General features: G+C 47.4%; 5 protein-coding genes across 5 annotated transcripts; 1 reads left to right on the top strand and 4 right to left on the bottom strand.

Moving 5' to 3' along the window:
- Positions 1-4,388: 4,388 nt before the first annotated feature.
- N7469_003356 (uncharacterized protein) lies at positions 4,389-7,974 on the bottom strand (the record flags this gene model as incomplete). The annotated part of the gene is made up of 5 exons (XM_056642276.1): positions 4,389-5,167; positions 5,205-7,139; positions 7,169-7,216; positions 7,311-7,390; positions 7,475-7,974. 5 exons carry the CDS (start codon positions 7,972-7,974, stop codon positions 4,389-4,391), a joined length of 3,342 nt encoding a protein of 1,113 aa, XP_056501688.1.
- A 450-nt stretch (positions 7,975-8,424) lies between these two features.
- Positions 8,425-9,330, top strand: N7469_003355 (NADH dehydrogenase [ubiquinone] 1 alpha subcomplex subunit 1; the record flags this gene model as incomplete). The annotated part of the gene is made up of 5 exons (XM_056642275.1): positions 8,425-8,700; positions 8,762-8,854; positions 8,922-8,925; positions 9,043-9,137; positions 9,190-9,330. 5 exons carry the CDS (start codon positions 8,425-8,427, stop codon positions 9,328-9,330), a joined length of 609 nt encoding a protein of 202 aa, XP_056501687.1.
- A 72-nt stretch (positions 9,331-9,402) lies between these two features.
- N7469_003354 (Arylamine N-acetyltransferase) lies at positions 9,403-10,477 on the bottom strand (the record flags this gene model as incomplete). The annotated part of the gene is made up of 3 exons (XM_056642274.1): positions 9,403-9,857; positions 9,910-10,028; positions 10,083-10,477. The coding sequence occupies 3 exons, from the start codon at positions 10,475-10,477 to the stop codon at positions 9,403-9,405; spliced, it is 969 nt and encodes a 322-aa protein (XP_056501686.1).
- A 515-nt stretch (positions 10,478-10,992) lies between these two features.
- N7469_003353 (putative methionine permease) lies at positions 10,993-12,787 on the bottom strand (the record flags this gene model as incomplete). The annotated part of the gene is made up of 4 exons (XM_056642273.1): positions 10,993-11,125; positions 11,180-11,580; positions 11,643-12,374; positions 12,455-12,787. 4 exons carry the CDS (start codon positions 12,785-12,787, stop codon positions 10,993-10,995), a joined length of 1,599 nt encoding a protein of 532 aa, XP_056501685.1.
- A 573-nt stretch (positions 12,788-13,360) lies between these two features.
- On the bottom strand, positions 13,361-14,176 carry N7469_003352 (sugar O-acetyltransferase; the record flags this gene model as incomplete). The annotated part of the gene is made up of 3 exons (XM_056642272.1): positions 13,361-13,447; positions 13,512-13,911; positions 14,016-14,176. The coding sequence occupies 3 exons, from the start codon at positions 14,174-14,176 to the stop codon at positions 13,361-13,363; spliced, it is 648 nt and encodes a 215-aa protein (XP_056501684.1).
- Between the last annotated feature and the right edge of the window lie 351 nt (positions 14,177-14,527).

Raw genomic sequence — 14,527 nt, 5'->3', positions numbered from 1 at the left:
GTACACTGTGAAAGTACAGAAAAGTACAGAAAATCTCAACTTGCTCGCCTCAGGCATGAACTGGTCCAAATCCGACCACAATCTCTGCCTTTTTTTTTTTTCCTCTCTCCACCTTTAAAGAGCCGATGGCGAAACAGAAAAGAGTGAGAGAGAGAAAAAAAATTAGTTTTAATAAATTCAAGCCAAACAGCTGAAGTGGAGTAAAAAAGAAGAAGAAAAAAAGAGGGAAAAAAAAAGCCCTGACTGATTGACCGTTAGACCTTCGGGGCCCAAAAAAGTGGACAAAAGGGGGGCCTTTCAGCTGGGGTCGACCACGGTTGACTCGCAAGTGGTTGACTTTGGCTTAACTGGTCGAATCCGGAATGATGCGCTCATTCAAAGCTGAAAACCGTTAACTCGACTACCGAAGTAGAAAGTAGTAGACTAGTCGACTAATGACTAGTGAACTTGACGATTAATCGGGCGCGACTAGTCACTTCCTGATCGCGGCTATGCAGGTGATGCAAAGTGGACTCGGCCCCTGGTCTCCGGCGCCTAGCATTCCAGTGTGGAGAGAGTCGAGGGGAGTATCAGTGGAGATGGACACTTCCGCGAGGTTGATGTGGGTGGGATGCTCGGAGATGATCGGTTTGGCTGTACTCTGTACTCTGTATTGAGATGTACGATCAGTCTGAAACTGAGACTGACCCGAGACCGATAGTTTGATAGTCTGATAGTTGCTGAGATATTCAAGTAATTCGGAACATACACTGGGTGACTGGATGTACTGAGTGTGTTGCTGAGAGTCTGTGCACACCCCCTTGATCCGAGATCTGCTCTGGTCAGCCGTTTAGCTTTCTCATATCGCATTTTATCTCAGGGTCTGATCCCAGCCTTGTCCACTCAATAGTCAAGGTTATGTCATTATCCCCCCTTACTCACCTCAGAACTGAACAATATACTCTCCTGTTCACTCCTCAAAGATATACTCTCAAGTCAATCTCGAATATTCAAGATGAATACCCCCGTTGATGTTTGGCGGTGGAATTGAGCTGCGATGTCGGCCCGTTTCTACCCTAGGCTATTCTTCCACGAGCCCTTTCTGATGCGATAATGAACCCGACAATGCGACAATGCACACTGCACACTGCAATGCGAATCTCGATGGAGCGCGTCCAATCAGTTCGAAGAAGATCTTTCAGGCGATAAATATCCCAATGCGATCAGTGACCTGACCTGATCTGACGCTCGATGCGACAACAGTCAATACTGCGCCGCGATCTCTAAAGAAAGAGACAATCTCGACGTCTCAAATTCCCGAGGATAACCGTGCGAAAGAAAGACTGTACCGAGTCCGCGATGCCAATAAGGAGTGTCAATGGTCAAACGAGGCATCCCAGGCCAACTTCGTACGCGTCGAAGGAGCGAAAGGAAGTGGGAATGGGAGTCGGACGAAAAGGATTGCGCCGGCGCGACAAAACCTCAAAAGGAAAAGAAAGAACAGCGCAGAGGACACATTTAGAAGTCCAAAAAATTGACAGAGAAAGAAAGAGAGAGAGAGAGAGAAAAGCACGAACCCTCATGCGTGGTGCAGAAGACACACTCGATGCGTCACATTGCACGTAAGTAATATGCAGGATGAGATCCTGCAGTCCAACTACAGTATGGAGAAGGGTCAATTATCCTGCACTGTACAGTAGTGCCCTATGGAGATCTGTTCAGCTGGGGTCTGATCTGAGCAAAAAAAAAAAAAAGCATAAGCACGGCCAAAAGCACCAGACAATGTCCAGCTCATCGTCCGCGATCGGGCATCGTGCATTAGCATCATGACTTGTTCTGCTCCATCTACCCTGTCATAGGGCCAGTGAGAATGGTGGGTGATAGCTGATAGGGGGCGGGGCTATTGAGGGGCCTCGCGCCAGTTTGCAGATCGTTTTTTTTTCTTCTTCTTTGGTTCCCTGGTTTCCTCTGGCGTGCGCCTTGTCTGTTTGCTTTGTCGGGATTTGAATGGTTTGATATGTACTGGTCCTGTAAGTCACTGCGCCACAGTTGTCAATCTTGTCGATGCAGTTTGACTTGCTTCTGCTTCTGCCTCTGCTGTCGGGTACTTTTGTCCCGTCCTGGTGTACAGTACCCATGTACCGTACCCACCGGGATAGAAGCGCCTCGAATATTGTACAGTACTGTACCTAGTCGAGGAACACTTGACTCGACTGACATGTGGCAAGTGCCATGTCAATGCCAATGTCAATGTCAAATACCTGACCAAGGCGTGGGGAATGATTTCATGCAGTGGAGGAGAAATGGCAGATATATGCAGATGCAGTTGGATATGCTAATCGATCCACTTGGAGACAGCAGCATGGACTCTCCGCACTGGGACCGATAGTGCGGCGAATCTGCAAGGGAGAGGATTCTTTTTTTTTGGAGGGAGCAAGCTGGACACCATCAATTTTATTCTTTGATGGCCAATGGTAAATGTTCACCGACAGGTTCATCCAAGTGGATTGGGACCCGCTTTGGTGCTGGAATTTGCGAATTTGGTCTGGTCCACTGGTAGAATTACATTCTGCACTTCTGCCTTTAACAGAAGGAAAATGTCAGTTCATGCCGAGGTGCAGATACGCACATCATATCAAGTCCAGTTCGCATTTGCCCTGCTTGGTACGGTCTGTATGTATGCGCACTCATCTGGACCACGCTGGCTTTGACACCGGCCTGATCGTGCTGCGTCGTGCCTTGATGCATCCTGTCGATAACCGTCCTGGCTACTGCAGGTATAAGACTTACGGACAAGCATCACGGGTAATCACCGGAATTAGATGAGACAATGGAGCTCAGGTATTAGACGTGGAACCTGTCAAGTTGTTCATCTGAGCTCCGACTTTTAGCGTCGGTCCAGGAGGGATCCCCATAGGATGGGCGTTGGTGGTCCGACAAAAGAAAAGAAAGGAGAAAGTTGGGCGAACCAGGAGAAGTCCAGAAGTTTTTGAGGAAAAAAAAAGCAGAAGAGAAAAAGAAAAGAAAAAAGGAAAGCAAGAAGAGGAGCAGGAAATTTCTGGACTCGGAAACCCTTAAAAAACAGGGGGGGGAGAAACTAGGCAGAGCGTGGGGATGATGAAGTGGCCCGGGAAATTTAATTAGTGGGAACTTTCAGTCAGCAAGACAGAGAATACTTTGAGATTAAATGACTTGTGACTGAAGGCATGGTAGAACGTTATATTGTATATATTGAATATATGGGAATATAATTGATTGAATATCAATATCAACATTAACATTAACATCCACTGTTCATGGCAGATATACTAGAACTGTGGTACACTAGTACTGACAGCGGCATGCCCGTCCAGAACCACGGCACCCTCAAACGCTACGTCGATTATGCTTAAATTGCGTGTTCCGTGGGCCAACGACGATCATGATAGATCTACAATAGTATTAGACTATTCTCCTTATTTACTCGTACTTTGGAACAATGCCCACTATATTTATTGAATAGTTTATTAGATAATTTCCATGAATAGGTACTGGGTAGATGGATTGACTGATCAAATTCTCCGAGTGGATCCGTAGACTTCATATCTGCGCGTTATTATACTGTAGAATATCCCTTGATACATAGGTCAGATCTGTTCACAGTATCAATATGCTGAGTTTGTACTAGGTAGATTATGAAGAGTATGCAGAGTATGGACTCTATTACTGTACACTATAACTATCTAAGATAGTACTAATAAGTACCTGCCAGTATTGACATGTTTGTGCCCCGTGACAATTGAGTTTGACAGAGGCCGTGCGGGCGCTCGGCCCTAATGAACCGCACAATATTGACAAATATAGTAATTGGTTAGTTAACTAGTATACAGTCAAGTATAGTTAGTTAGTAGTACAACCAGTCAATCAATTCAGAGATGTCAAATGGCACGGTTCGAGAGCCAAGGGTCAGACAGAATCTACTAGATTCGTCTGCAGGGTTGAATAGGCATTCAGGGCATTTAATATAGAATACTCCGATTACTACCTAGTATACTAGGTTCTAACATACTCATAGTATATTGCACAGATAAATAATACAATTGAAGATATGGATTAAATAATAGCCAACAAACGCCAAGCACCACCTACGCCCCTGGCTGAACAATCGAAAAGCCCAAAGCACCGAGCAACATGCCTGCACAACCGGGTCTTCGTCAAATAACCATGAGCCCCAAAGAGAAAATAGTAAAAATGAAGCTGGGATACAAGAAGTGTCCATTTATGACATTCAGAAAAGAAGCGGAAGTGGAAGGGTCAGAAAAAGAAGAGAGGGAGTAGGAAAAAAAAAGATAAAGATGGAAAAGATAAGAAAAAACCCAAATCAAGTTCAATCATAAAAAAACGCCGGTTCAGATGCTACGTGGCAATACTCATGTTTCCATGACCACGTCACCGTCTACTTCGTATTCACCGTCTGCGTCGGGATCGTCTTCTCCTTCAGCATCTAGATCAGGATCAATACCGTTGGTGTTGGCCGTCGGGGTAGTAGCTGACCCTTTCTTGGGAGTCGACCCAGTCTCCACGGGAATCATCACTTGAATCTTTTCAACGAGAGCCTTTCGACTGACAGATTGTGGGGTCTTTGGATGATTTTCGGATTGTTTCCCCCTGGAACGCTGTGAAACTGCTGTTCCAGGGGAGTGGGAATTTGATTTCGATTTCGATTTCGACTTCGACTTTTTCCCGGGTGTCTTGGGTAAGTCTTCAACTGTGGCTTCGTCCTCTTCGACCCCATTTGCCTCCAAAGGTTCATCGGGTTCCCCATCGGCATCTTCGTCTTCGTCGGCTACTACTCCATTGGCCTGCTTGGTTGTCTTTCTGCCTTCTGATGTGTTTTCCATGACAAGTCCGAGATCTTCGGGGCTCGGGTCTAGCATGGTCTCCTCATCCACAACCGCCTCCTCGTCTGGATCAACACCGTTAGTTTGTGTGGGAGTTGATTCTGCGACTGGAGAATCTGGATTCTTGGCGCTTCGACCGCGGCGCATGGGGGTATTCGTGGTAGGTGTGAACAGTGGTAGACCAGATGCTCGTCGGGGAGTATTACGACCACTCGTACGGGTAGCTGTTGGAGTCATCGAAGGTCGAGAAGAATGTTTAGTGCCAAAGGGGCGACCGAGCTTCCGCTTAGACACCGGAGGTACATGCACTGGGGGGCCACAATTCGAATCGAGATGGAGGGATACCAGCAGCAGGGTTGGGAAGGGGAGGCTCGGCGGTTTCAGGCTCATGGATGCCATTGGGCTGCATGAGCGCCGTAGAAGGCGGACCAGCGGAGTCTCCTAGACTGTCTGGCCCAACACCATTGATTTCCGGCTCTTCGACTCCGTTGGCGGCCAATTTCGTGGCTGACTCTTCGTCTTCCTCTTCTTCCTCGTCGATGTCCTCTCTTGGAGCGACAGCATGAAGTGGAGCGCGGTCGAAATGGGTCTGATTATTCCGGCCCATGATATAAGGGGTCCAGAGCAATGCATCTGGGTTTAGTGTGACATAGCCTTTGCTTTCCCAATGGTGGATTACCTCCTCAAAATACTTGGTATCCAGCCGGAATGCATAGGTCTTAGTGATTGGATCCCGCACGAGAGCCCGAAGCCCTTCCAGTGCGGACACAATATCATCTGCAGTCATACCTGTCCGGTCAGAGAGGTCTGCAATACTGATGGGAGTTTTGAGGTCGCGAAGTTGATAGGAGAGTATCAACCGCCAATAGTTTCGATATGAGACCAAGCCCATGTCGGAGAGAGGCTTTTCGGGCGATCCGCTTTTGCCCTCGATGCGGGTGAGAAGGTAGGAAAAATCAATCAGGAGGTTGCCGTAGCCTTTGCGTTGATGAATAGGGAGAGTGAGAATACATGAGACGTTGTTGGCGGAGCTTGGTCGTTTCTCCTTGCTAAAGTAGCCAACAAAATGACATCCAAGATCGTCATACTCGCTCATGACATAGAACAAGAACGGTTCGACATCGTAATAAAGAGTTTTAGAGCCAAGGAATAGTTTAGCAAGAAGACAGAGATTTTGGCAGTAGACAGGATTCTTCCGTCCGTCCACTTCGAAGATTGAGATTGACCCATCGCGATAGATCTCATCGCCAGGCGGATGTTTGGCAGGGCACTTGAGCTTATGCCGCCAGGCAACATAATCGGAGTTCATATACTTGAGACAAAACTCACAGATGTATAGCACACGATTGCGGCTATACTCTTCGGGATAAGGCGCAGCATACCAAGTCTCGATCTCAAAGCCACCGAAGTTGATGTATTTGATCTTTGAAGGTGGTCCAGACACTTTGGCTGACGCAGTTGGTGTCGCTTCACCATTCAACTCTGCATCTCGTACTCGCCGTTGCCATTCTTCTTCGGCTTTTTGACGAGCAATCTCGAACTTATCTCGGTCGTTCTGCAAGGGTAGAGTCTTCGTGGTGTCTGCTTCGGCTTCTGATAGTATGCCCCCATAGGGCTTTTTAGCATCGTCAACGTCTCGATCCGTGAATGGAGTGAAGTAGTTGTAGGGAGCAGGGGGGATTGGGGCGAAATGAGCTTGGGGTTCTTGTGGTGTCGGCGCCGGCTTTGGGAGCTTCTTTTTATGACTGCGTCTCGGTCGGCTTTGCGTAGTGAGAATTCGAGAGACTTTATTCTCGTTCAGCCGAAATCCCACTACGAGTTTGCCATGTTGTTTGGAAACAACCCGGCAATGTTCTCGATCGACTCCACGAGTCCGTCGCGGTCGCACCGAGCGAGATTCCTCAGTACCATCGGCGCCATTCTGCATAAAGATCTCAGCGCCACCCAGCAGCTCAATTTGTCGCCGTCGCTTCCTGAGCACGGGAATATGTTCGTCAGCATCAGCTGATGATGCCTTCCTCTTCCGTAATGACCGCGAACTATTCAACAATTCGTCGCTGATATTGGTATCGAAGATAGAGTGAAAGTCAGACCCTTCTCTTCCCACATGAGCCGGCATAAGCTCCCTTTTCATATATGGCGTGGCCCTGGAGCCAGACGTCTGAGTCTCAACAGGGTCAGAGGCTGATTGATTTCCACGACAAGAGAGACATTTCCAAGGATCTACATGCTCCCACGTTAGCGAGTGGGCCCCATCGGTAAGGACCCGGGGACATTGGGCTTTTGTTTGAAACGCCAGATCCACTTACCTTCTGAATCACTGAATGCTTCTTGATCGCGAGCGCATTGCCGATGAGCTGTCGGGATGCCGAGTCAGCAACCAGTAAAATCGGGCGAAAGAGGGAGGCTTAAGCTTTTAGCTCCGGCCGCCCCCCGCATAAATTCACTTACAATGATCACCACAAGTAGTACAGGTCAGCCATTCTTCAAAATCCTCACCCGGATCATGTTCCTCGTCTTGACTGCAGAACCTGTATAGATTTATGTCAGTTCACAGGCTCAGTCTGGCTACCGATCCTGTACACAGAGTAGAGTTGTTCCCCCCTGGTACTCACATGCATATCACACGGCTTCGATTATCGGTATCTGCATCCTCTTGCCCATTGCTTTCTGCTTCCCATTCTTCCTCTTCTTCCCCCGCTGAATCAGATTCACTAGGTTCCGCAGCTGAGACGTCTCGATCATTGTCATCTTCAAAGGCCGAGTCTGCTTCCCCATCTGCATCTGCATCTGCGTCTGCAGCTTCAGACTCAGCTCCCGAAGATGCATCATCATCCATAACTTTCACAGCGCCGACTGGCTCTGTTTCGTCATCTTCGCCATCGACCGGCGCGTTCGTCTCGCCAAGGCGCGCTGTTTCGCCATGCTCGTCACTGCCATCCTCTTCAGCCACTTCTCCAGTATATGCTCGGTGAACCGCATCTTGGAGCTGCTGATCCATATGATACAAGTCGGTCTCCTCTTCCCCTTCGGCATCCAGGTCACTGTCGACCTGGTCTACAGGCGGATCGAGCTTTCCCGGATCCTCATTAACTGGCGGCCCCGTCGCCGCCATTCTCAGAGCTACCGCAGTCGCCAGGTCGGGTGAAAAGGGTCGTCACACTAGACGCGCAAAGACTCGGGCGGGTGAGGGGGGAGCGAGGCGATGTCTGTCTTTGTTCAAGTGCCAATCGAGATAAGCTACAGAGCCACCCCGCTCACGTCGGTTTTGACCGGGGGTGCATCTGGAGCCTAAGTTGTAGTAGTGAAGATCCAGGCAAACTATCAAGGCGGGTTCCAGCTTCACAACGAGTAATATTGGTCGCAAGTCGAGGTGGTTCGAGCGCAATGTAGCTAAAGAGCAGCAAGAGACTGTCAGTTCGGGGGGATGTTACAGGTCGCAAACACGTGTCGCAGAGAAATAAGTACCTCGTCCAAAGAAAGTCCAGTAGAGCGCGGGACCTAGATATGCACAAAACGCGTCGATGGACAAACCACGTCCAGATAGAATTCCTTTGGCAATCGAATGCGCTCTGCTTTCCCCCTTGGCCCTTTGGGGAGTGTCGTTGCAGTGGCTGACTCAGGACGCGCTAATCCCCTTTGGGACCGCGCAGACCTCGCAAATCGCCGCTTGCCTCCGCTTGCACTTGCGAACCCCCTCCACCGTGTGAAATCAACACAGTCCAGCCGGAACTCGGTGATTTCTTCTTGTTGGATTCTCTCTTTTTGTTTCCCTCTTCTTCAGATCCTCATTATGCCTGTTCCTTTCGAGGCTCTCCTGCCATGGGGCATCATCACCGCCGTATGTCCTTCCGACACATTCCTCGGCCAGTCCCTGTCGAGCTATTACTCACGATTGACAGATGTTCGGTGTGACTGGTGTTGGTCTTTACTACACCAAGAAGCTTGGAAATGACGGCAAGAAGGCCCGTTGGAACAAGGATCTGTGGGATAGAGTAAGTTGTGCCTCAACTCCATCGGCTGCGGTCGGGTCTGAACTCATCGGCTAACCTTTTGAAATAGCAAAGTAAGTGATGTCCAATTGCGACGAGCACCACCGTGCACCACCGAAAACGAGTCAATTGATTTGGGGAAAATCCGCACTGGATTCGAAATACTACACCGAGACTAACAACTGAAACAGTGATGGAGCGTGACCTCCGTCTGACCGGATCATGGAGAGGACAATCCAGTAACCCGCAAGCGCCACCTGGCTTTGAGCTGAGCAACACTTGGAAGGTAGGAAGAAACCAAATATCCATATTAAAATACACTCTGGGGCTATTAACAGTTTACTGATTCATCAATCATCACCACAGATCGAAAGGCGGATGTTCTAAGCCTCAAAATTCCGACGTCTATCCTATTATCTACCTTTCTGCGCGTTCAATGTTTCTCGATCACTCTACATACCTTCCAACGCAATTTCTAGAAACATCGCTGTATCATACATACCCTTCCAATCGTTCCTTTCTCCCACAATATTGGTAGTTCTCCGCGTGACCTATTTGATCTCCGAGGTCATCCCGCGAATCCCTTGGATCTCATTGGCTCGAAGGTTCATGTCGAAGAATTCCGCTAGGCCCTTGACCCGGTCCTCTTCTTTCCCAAGAGCTTGAACATGTTCCGTCTGTCCATGCAATCTTCTCTTGATATCTCTCCCGGCCAGGATGTATTGCCCGATGATTTCTTCTCCGGCTGCGTCAAGGATCATTCGCGTGCACACGAACGATTGAGTAAACCAGCTCGTTCTCTTCTGACTAGTAGCGAAATTCATGAGTTCGAAATCCTGTGGCAAGAACTCCATGTCGTAGAAGCAGGTCATTGACAGCCACTCGCTTTCCGGGTTATGTCTGACTTGGTAGATCCAGACCTTTTGGCTCTTATCGGTGCATTCAACGAGAGAATCCTTGATGAGGCGCATTTCGGATGGTGCGATGCGCGTAGCTAATGCCCCTTCTTGTAAAGGCAAAGGCGCAGTAGCACAATTGGTGCCAAACCCGACATCGACCCGTTTGAGTCATTAGAGTGAAAACCACTAACTGGTTGAGATATTGGAGCTGCGCATCATAGACAGAACTGACCATATATTTGATCCCCTCAATCATGACAATCAAAGCCATGTGGCTCCTATAATATCATGGTCAGCCAGTCGATCCTCGAGCAAACAGATGAAGACCATACAATTGGGTGAATAATCCATTATCAACCCCGGTAGCTGCAGCATGGCCTACTCTACCACCTGTAGCATATACGAAGTAGCCCAGAGATCGCAGGATGATTTGAAAGATCCCTGTATTCTCCATACAATAACCGTCCAATCGGCGTTCGACCAACTTTTCAAACAAACTGTCCGGATCTATAGAGATCGTGTGATGTTGCGAGTAATGCAAGGCCGAATTTCCCCAAGGAATTGAGGTAAGATGTCTCCGTTGCAGATCACATAAAGTAGCAAGGGCATCTTGCTCGATATTTTGACGGACAATTTGGACCAAAGAGAGTCCTGGTTTGGCAGCAGGGTACGAGATGCGCTTGAGGTATACTTCAAGCTGTTCGTCTGAGTACTTTCGCTGGGACATGTTGTAGAATGTTTATAATGAAGTGGGATTGCGGATACAGAGATGATCGATGTGAAGCGAATTGCTTTTAACTTAAATACGAGTTCCATCGGAAATTTTGCTATTCTCGAGCGGTACTACTCCGTACTTGATGACCAATATGCACCCCACACTGTTCGCCGAGGCTTTTGTGGGGATTCAGTGGCAATACATGATTCTGCAGCTTAGAATCAGTTCAATTACTGCGTGTAATGCCATTACCCAGAGATTATATATGCACCTACTTAGATGGATATGCCAACTTTCTCCTTTAAAAGGAAACGAGATATTCTATCTAGAACTATACCGGCCAGTAATCAGCTCTGCTGCTCGCTCAATCAATCTATTTGTCCAAAAAAATATCATTGCTTCATCAACAATCAAGACCAATGTGTCTCGCTGCCTCGGTCTTCGAGAACGAACATAAAAAAAAAGAAAGCAAAAGCAAAGCCCAATGTGGCGTGCCCATGTGTTTGGAAACAATCAAAGTCCCAGCCCTACTTCGTTCGCTCAAGTCGAACGATAGTTGTCCCATCATTCAAGACTTCTACGGATTCCTCCAATTTGTATCCTCCCCATCTAGGTAAAAGCACAGTCCATACATACCAATATATAACAGCGAAAATGATACTGCACGAGTATATTAGCAAGGATGACTCCATCACCAGTCGGGGATAAACGTACACTCCGATTCCAACAATGGCATACGTCGCATAAAAAAAGTCGACATCACCTTTCCAATTGGGAGGTGGTACAAATGGCGCTGCCAATAGAGCCAAACAGACAAATACACGCAGCCAAACAGCAGGTATCCATGCCTTAAAAGGCCGAGGTCGATTTGGTTCTTTATATCGCAAGATTAAAAGGCCGATGGTTATCGCCAACGCGAATAATTGACCTGGGTATCCTTCTACATCTAAGATGAAATTGTAGACGTCTCCTTGTGGAGGTAGAGCAATGACGAGTAGAGATGGGATGTAATGGACGATAAGTCCTCCAAGAGGAGTGTTGAAGGGTTTTGAAGATGATATTATCTTTTGCCATGGTAAAAAGCCTTGTCGGGCGATTTCTTGGTTAACTCGAGCCTAGAATCGTAATTAGAATTGTAGTTAGAAGCTATATGCGACCACGGCGGGAAAAGATATACCAGAGCAAATGTCACAACCATCACATTACCGGCGGCGGATATGGCAATTGCAAGAGGGAATAATACTCTTCCAATACTGTCTCCAAACAGCCGCTCGAAAAGTAGTGCGCCAACGAGTTCCCCGCTATGTTTGATATCTTCAAAGGGAATGACGAGAAGATACGACAGATTTGCCAACAGGTATAAACCACCCGCCGTTAACAGAGCCGATGGACAGACCGTTTTGATTGTCTGAATAGGATTGTGTACTTCACTGAGAACATTATTGATATTGTTCAATCCTGCATAGGAATAGAACACTTTGAAAAGGGAGGTCGAAAGTAAACCCCAACTCCAATTCGAGCCTTCCCACATAGAATCCCACGAATGCAGATAATGGCTGGAAGATCCAGGCCGTGTAACTTGATGCGAGTTTCCGAAGAACTGGAGGAGAATCACCCATAATCCAGTAAGCGACATAGCTCCAATCAAGAAGATCTTAACCCAACCCAACGCATTTTGAATGACAATCCCAGTTCGTAAGAAGCAGCCGTGGATTATCGTGATAGCTGTTAGCAGACCGACAGCGAGTGCTTTATGTTGGAGATCTGTTGGTTCAATATTCAGCGCGAAAAGTGTATACTTGGCGAAAATTATGCAATTACTCGCTGTGAAACCAAGCACAACGGCTTGCACGGCAATTAATGTGGATGCGAGAAACCTCGGTCGTGGATATGTATACTCCAGGTACACCTGGAAATTGAAAGCGTTTAGTCATATGTTCGAAGTAACTATATCGTACCGTCATGAATGGTGGAGATCTTTCTACCTACCTTGTCTCCCCCCGAACGAGGAAGCATGCATCCATACTCCATTGAGATGGAGAGTCCACATGCAGCTAGGATTGTGCCGAAAATCCATACGAGGAGAGTGAGACCGATACTTCCTGTTGATTTGACTATCGACCCTGGAGTAGCGAAGATGCCACTTCCTATCACACGCGATACCACGAGGATATATGCGCTGGACCAACGGAGATTTTTACTGTGGTTCGACCCAGGGAGACTATCTGGGAATCTATCGGTTAAATCTGTGGAAACGGCGAGCTGGTGATCATTTTGACGATTTTCTGGTGCTAGTAACGGTCGGATTTCTTCTGTGGTCATGGTAAATGTTGATGGGTGACTAAACACAGCGCCTGTGAATACGCGCGGTGCGCTATGAGAGGGATAGCTGATCAGAATTGATGATCTTATTTATGGAATAGAATCGAGTGGAATTGTAACAATCATGGATCTTGTTATATTATTATGAACAGGACGTGGATTTGTGATAAAAAAGATTGCTTGGAAATCAGCTGGTGTTCTCCTCGGCACGTCATTCTGGTTGAATCTGAGGTGTTTTTCATCCTTGCGTGATAGAAAAGACAATCAATTGGGCCACATGCCAATATGATGTTCCAGAATGTTACAAACCGGATACGTCGGATTGGATTGGATGGTACTAAGGGGATTTTTGATTTGTTTGTATTTATATCTCCGAATGGCTAGGAGTATTCAAAGTCACACTTTAAACTTCCAGTTGGATCAGAGCAATGCTCAGAGGGAGTACAGTTGTATAGTACTTGAAAGCGGCTCTCTTCAATTCCCGTCGGGTATTATACAACACACTTTCAACCCAATTTGATCATGATTCTATTGTTTAATAGTCAGTAGTCTATATCACATCAGGTCTATTATCTATTGTTGCTCTGGGTCCATCTCAGTCTCAACCCGTCGAATCACTCGTGCCGGGTTTCCAGCAACAAAATGGAATGGAGGTACATCCTATTCACGAGTCAGCTTGAAGATATCCAATATAATACTTAGTAACTGAGTCTTCCAATCATACCCTAGTAACCACCGAGCCAGCTCCAACAGTACTTCCCTTCCCAACCCGAACACCAGCCAAAATGATGGCACTACCTCCAATCCAGACATCATCTTCAATATGAACCTCTTTACCAGCTTCAGGGCCCTTGAGACCCATTCGCTTAGCTGGATCCATCGGATGTGTCGCGCCATATATGCAAACATTCGGTCCGAAGAGTACGCGCTCGCCAATGGTGATGAGACAGGTATCGAGGACGAGAAGGTTAAAATTAAGGAATGACCCTTTGCCAACTCTGAAATTCAATCCGTGATCCACAGAGATCGGTCCATCAACGACTGGATCTGTCTCGTCAAAGAGAGCTTCGTCTACTTTCGGGTCTGGGTTGACGGGGGGCATTGGTCGAGTATCCATGATTATGCTGTAAGAGACAAACGATCAGTGACGGTTCTATTCGATTCTAGACCAGTTGCGTCTCATCTGGAGAATATCGCAGCCGATGGGTGGTAATTTTTAAAATCTTACTTTCGCCATAGTTCAACTTTACGTCGTCGAGAAGCGGTGCCGGCGGCATTGAACTCTTCACAGGCTTTCTTGCATCGGGCGCGATTCTCTTGTAGATCTTCATCGCCTGCCCAGTAGGGCTCACCCCGGATCATCTTCTGCCACTCTTTTGAATGCGACATATTTGTTGAATTGAATTGGATATGTGTTGGTAAATGTAAAATAGAATGGAAATCAACAGCGATTCCAGAATACCTTTATACTGTACATACAAACCCCCCCCCCCTCCCTCACGGCGGTTAACAAGTCTTGCTTTGTGGCGACCAACGGCGCCCTGAATTGCCTAATTGGGTAAATCAGCGAGCAGGTCCACTGAGTAAATTGAAGAATCGCCATTAATTGGTTGAGATAATGATCCAGGTTGAATGGACCTGGCCTGGATTAAATTCAATCCGTCTTGATTCAGGTCATTTTACTCTCCACCTTGAGAGGAGAAAGCTTGATTTAGAATGATTGGCCAGCTTGTGAATCCA

This window comes from Penicillium citrinum (genome assembly GCF_028827155.1).
Source record: "Penicillium citrinum strain IBT 23319 chromosome Unknown utg000003l:1.0-4596430.0:1.0-4598250.0, whole genome shotgun sequence".
NCBI classification, from domain to species: Eukaryota; Fungi; Ascomycota; class Eurotiomycetes; order Eurotiales; family Aspergillaceae; genus Penicillium; species Penicillium citrinum.
This window is presented reverse-complemented; position numbering and strand designations above follow the sequence as displayed.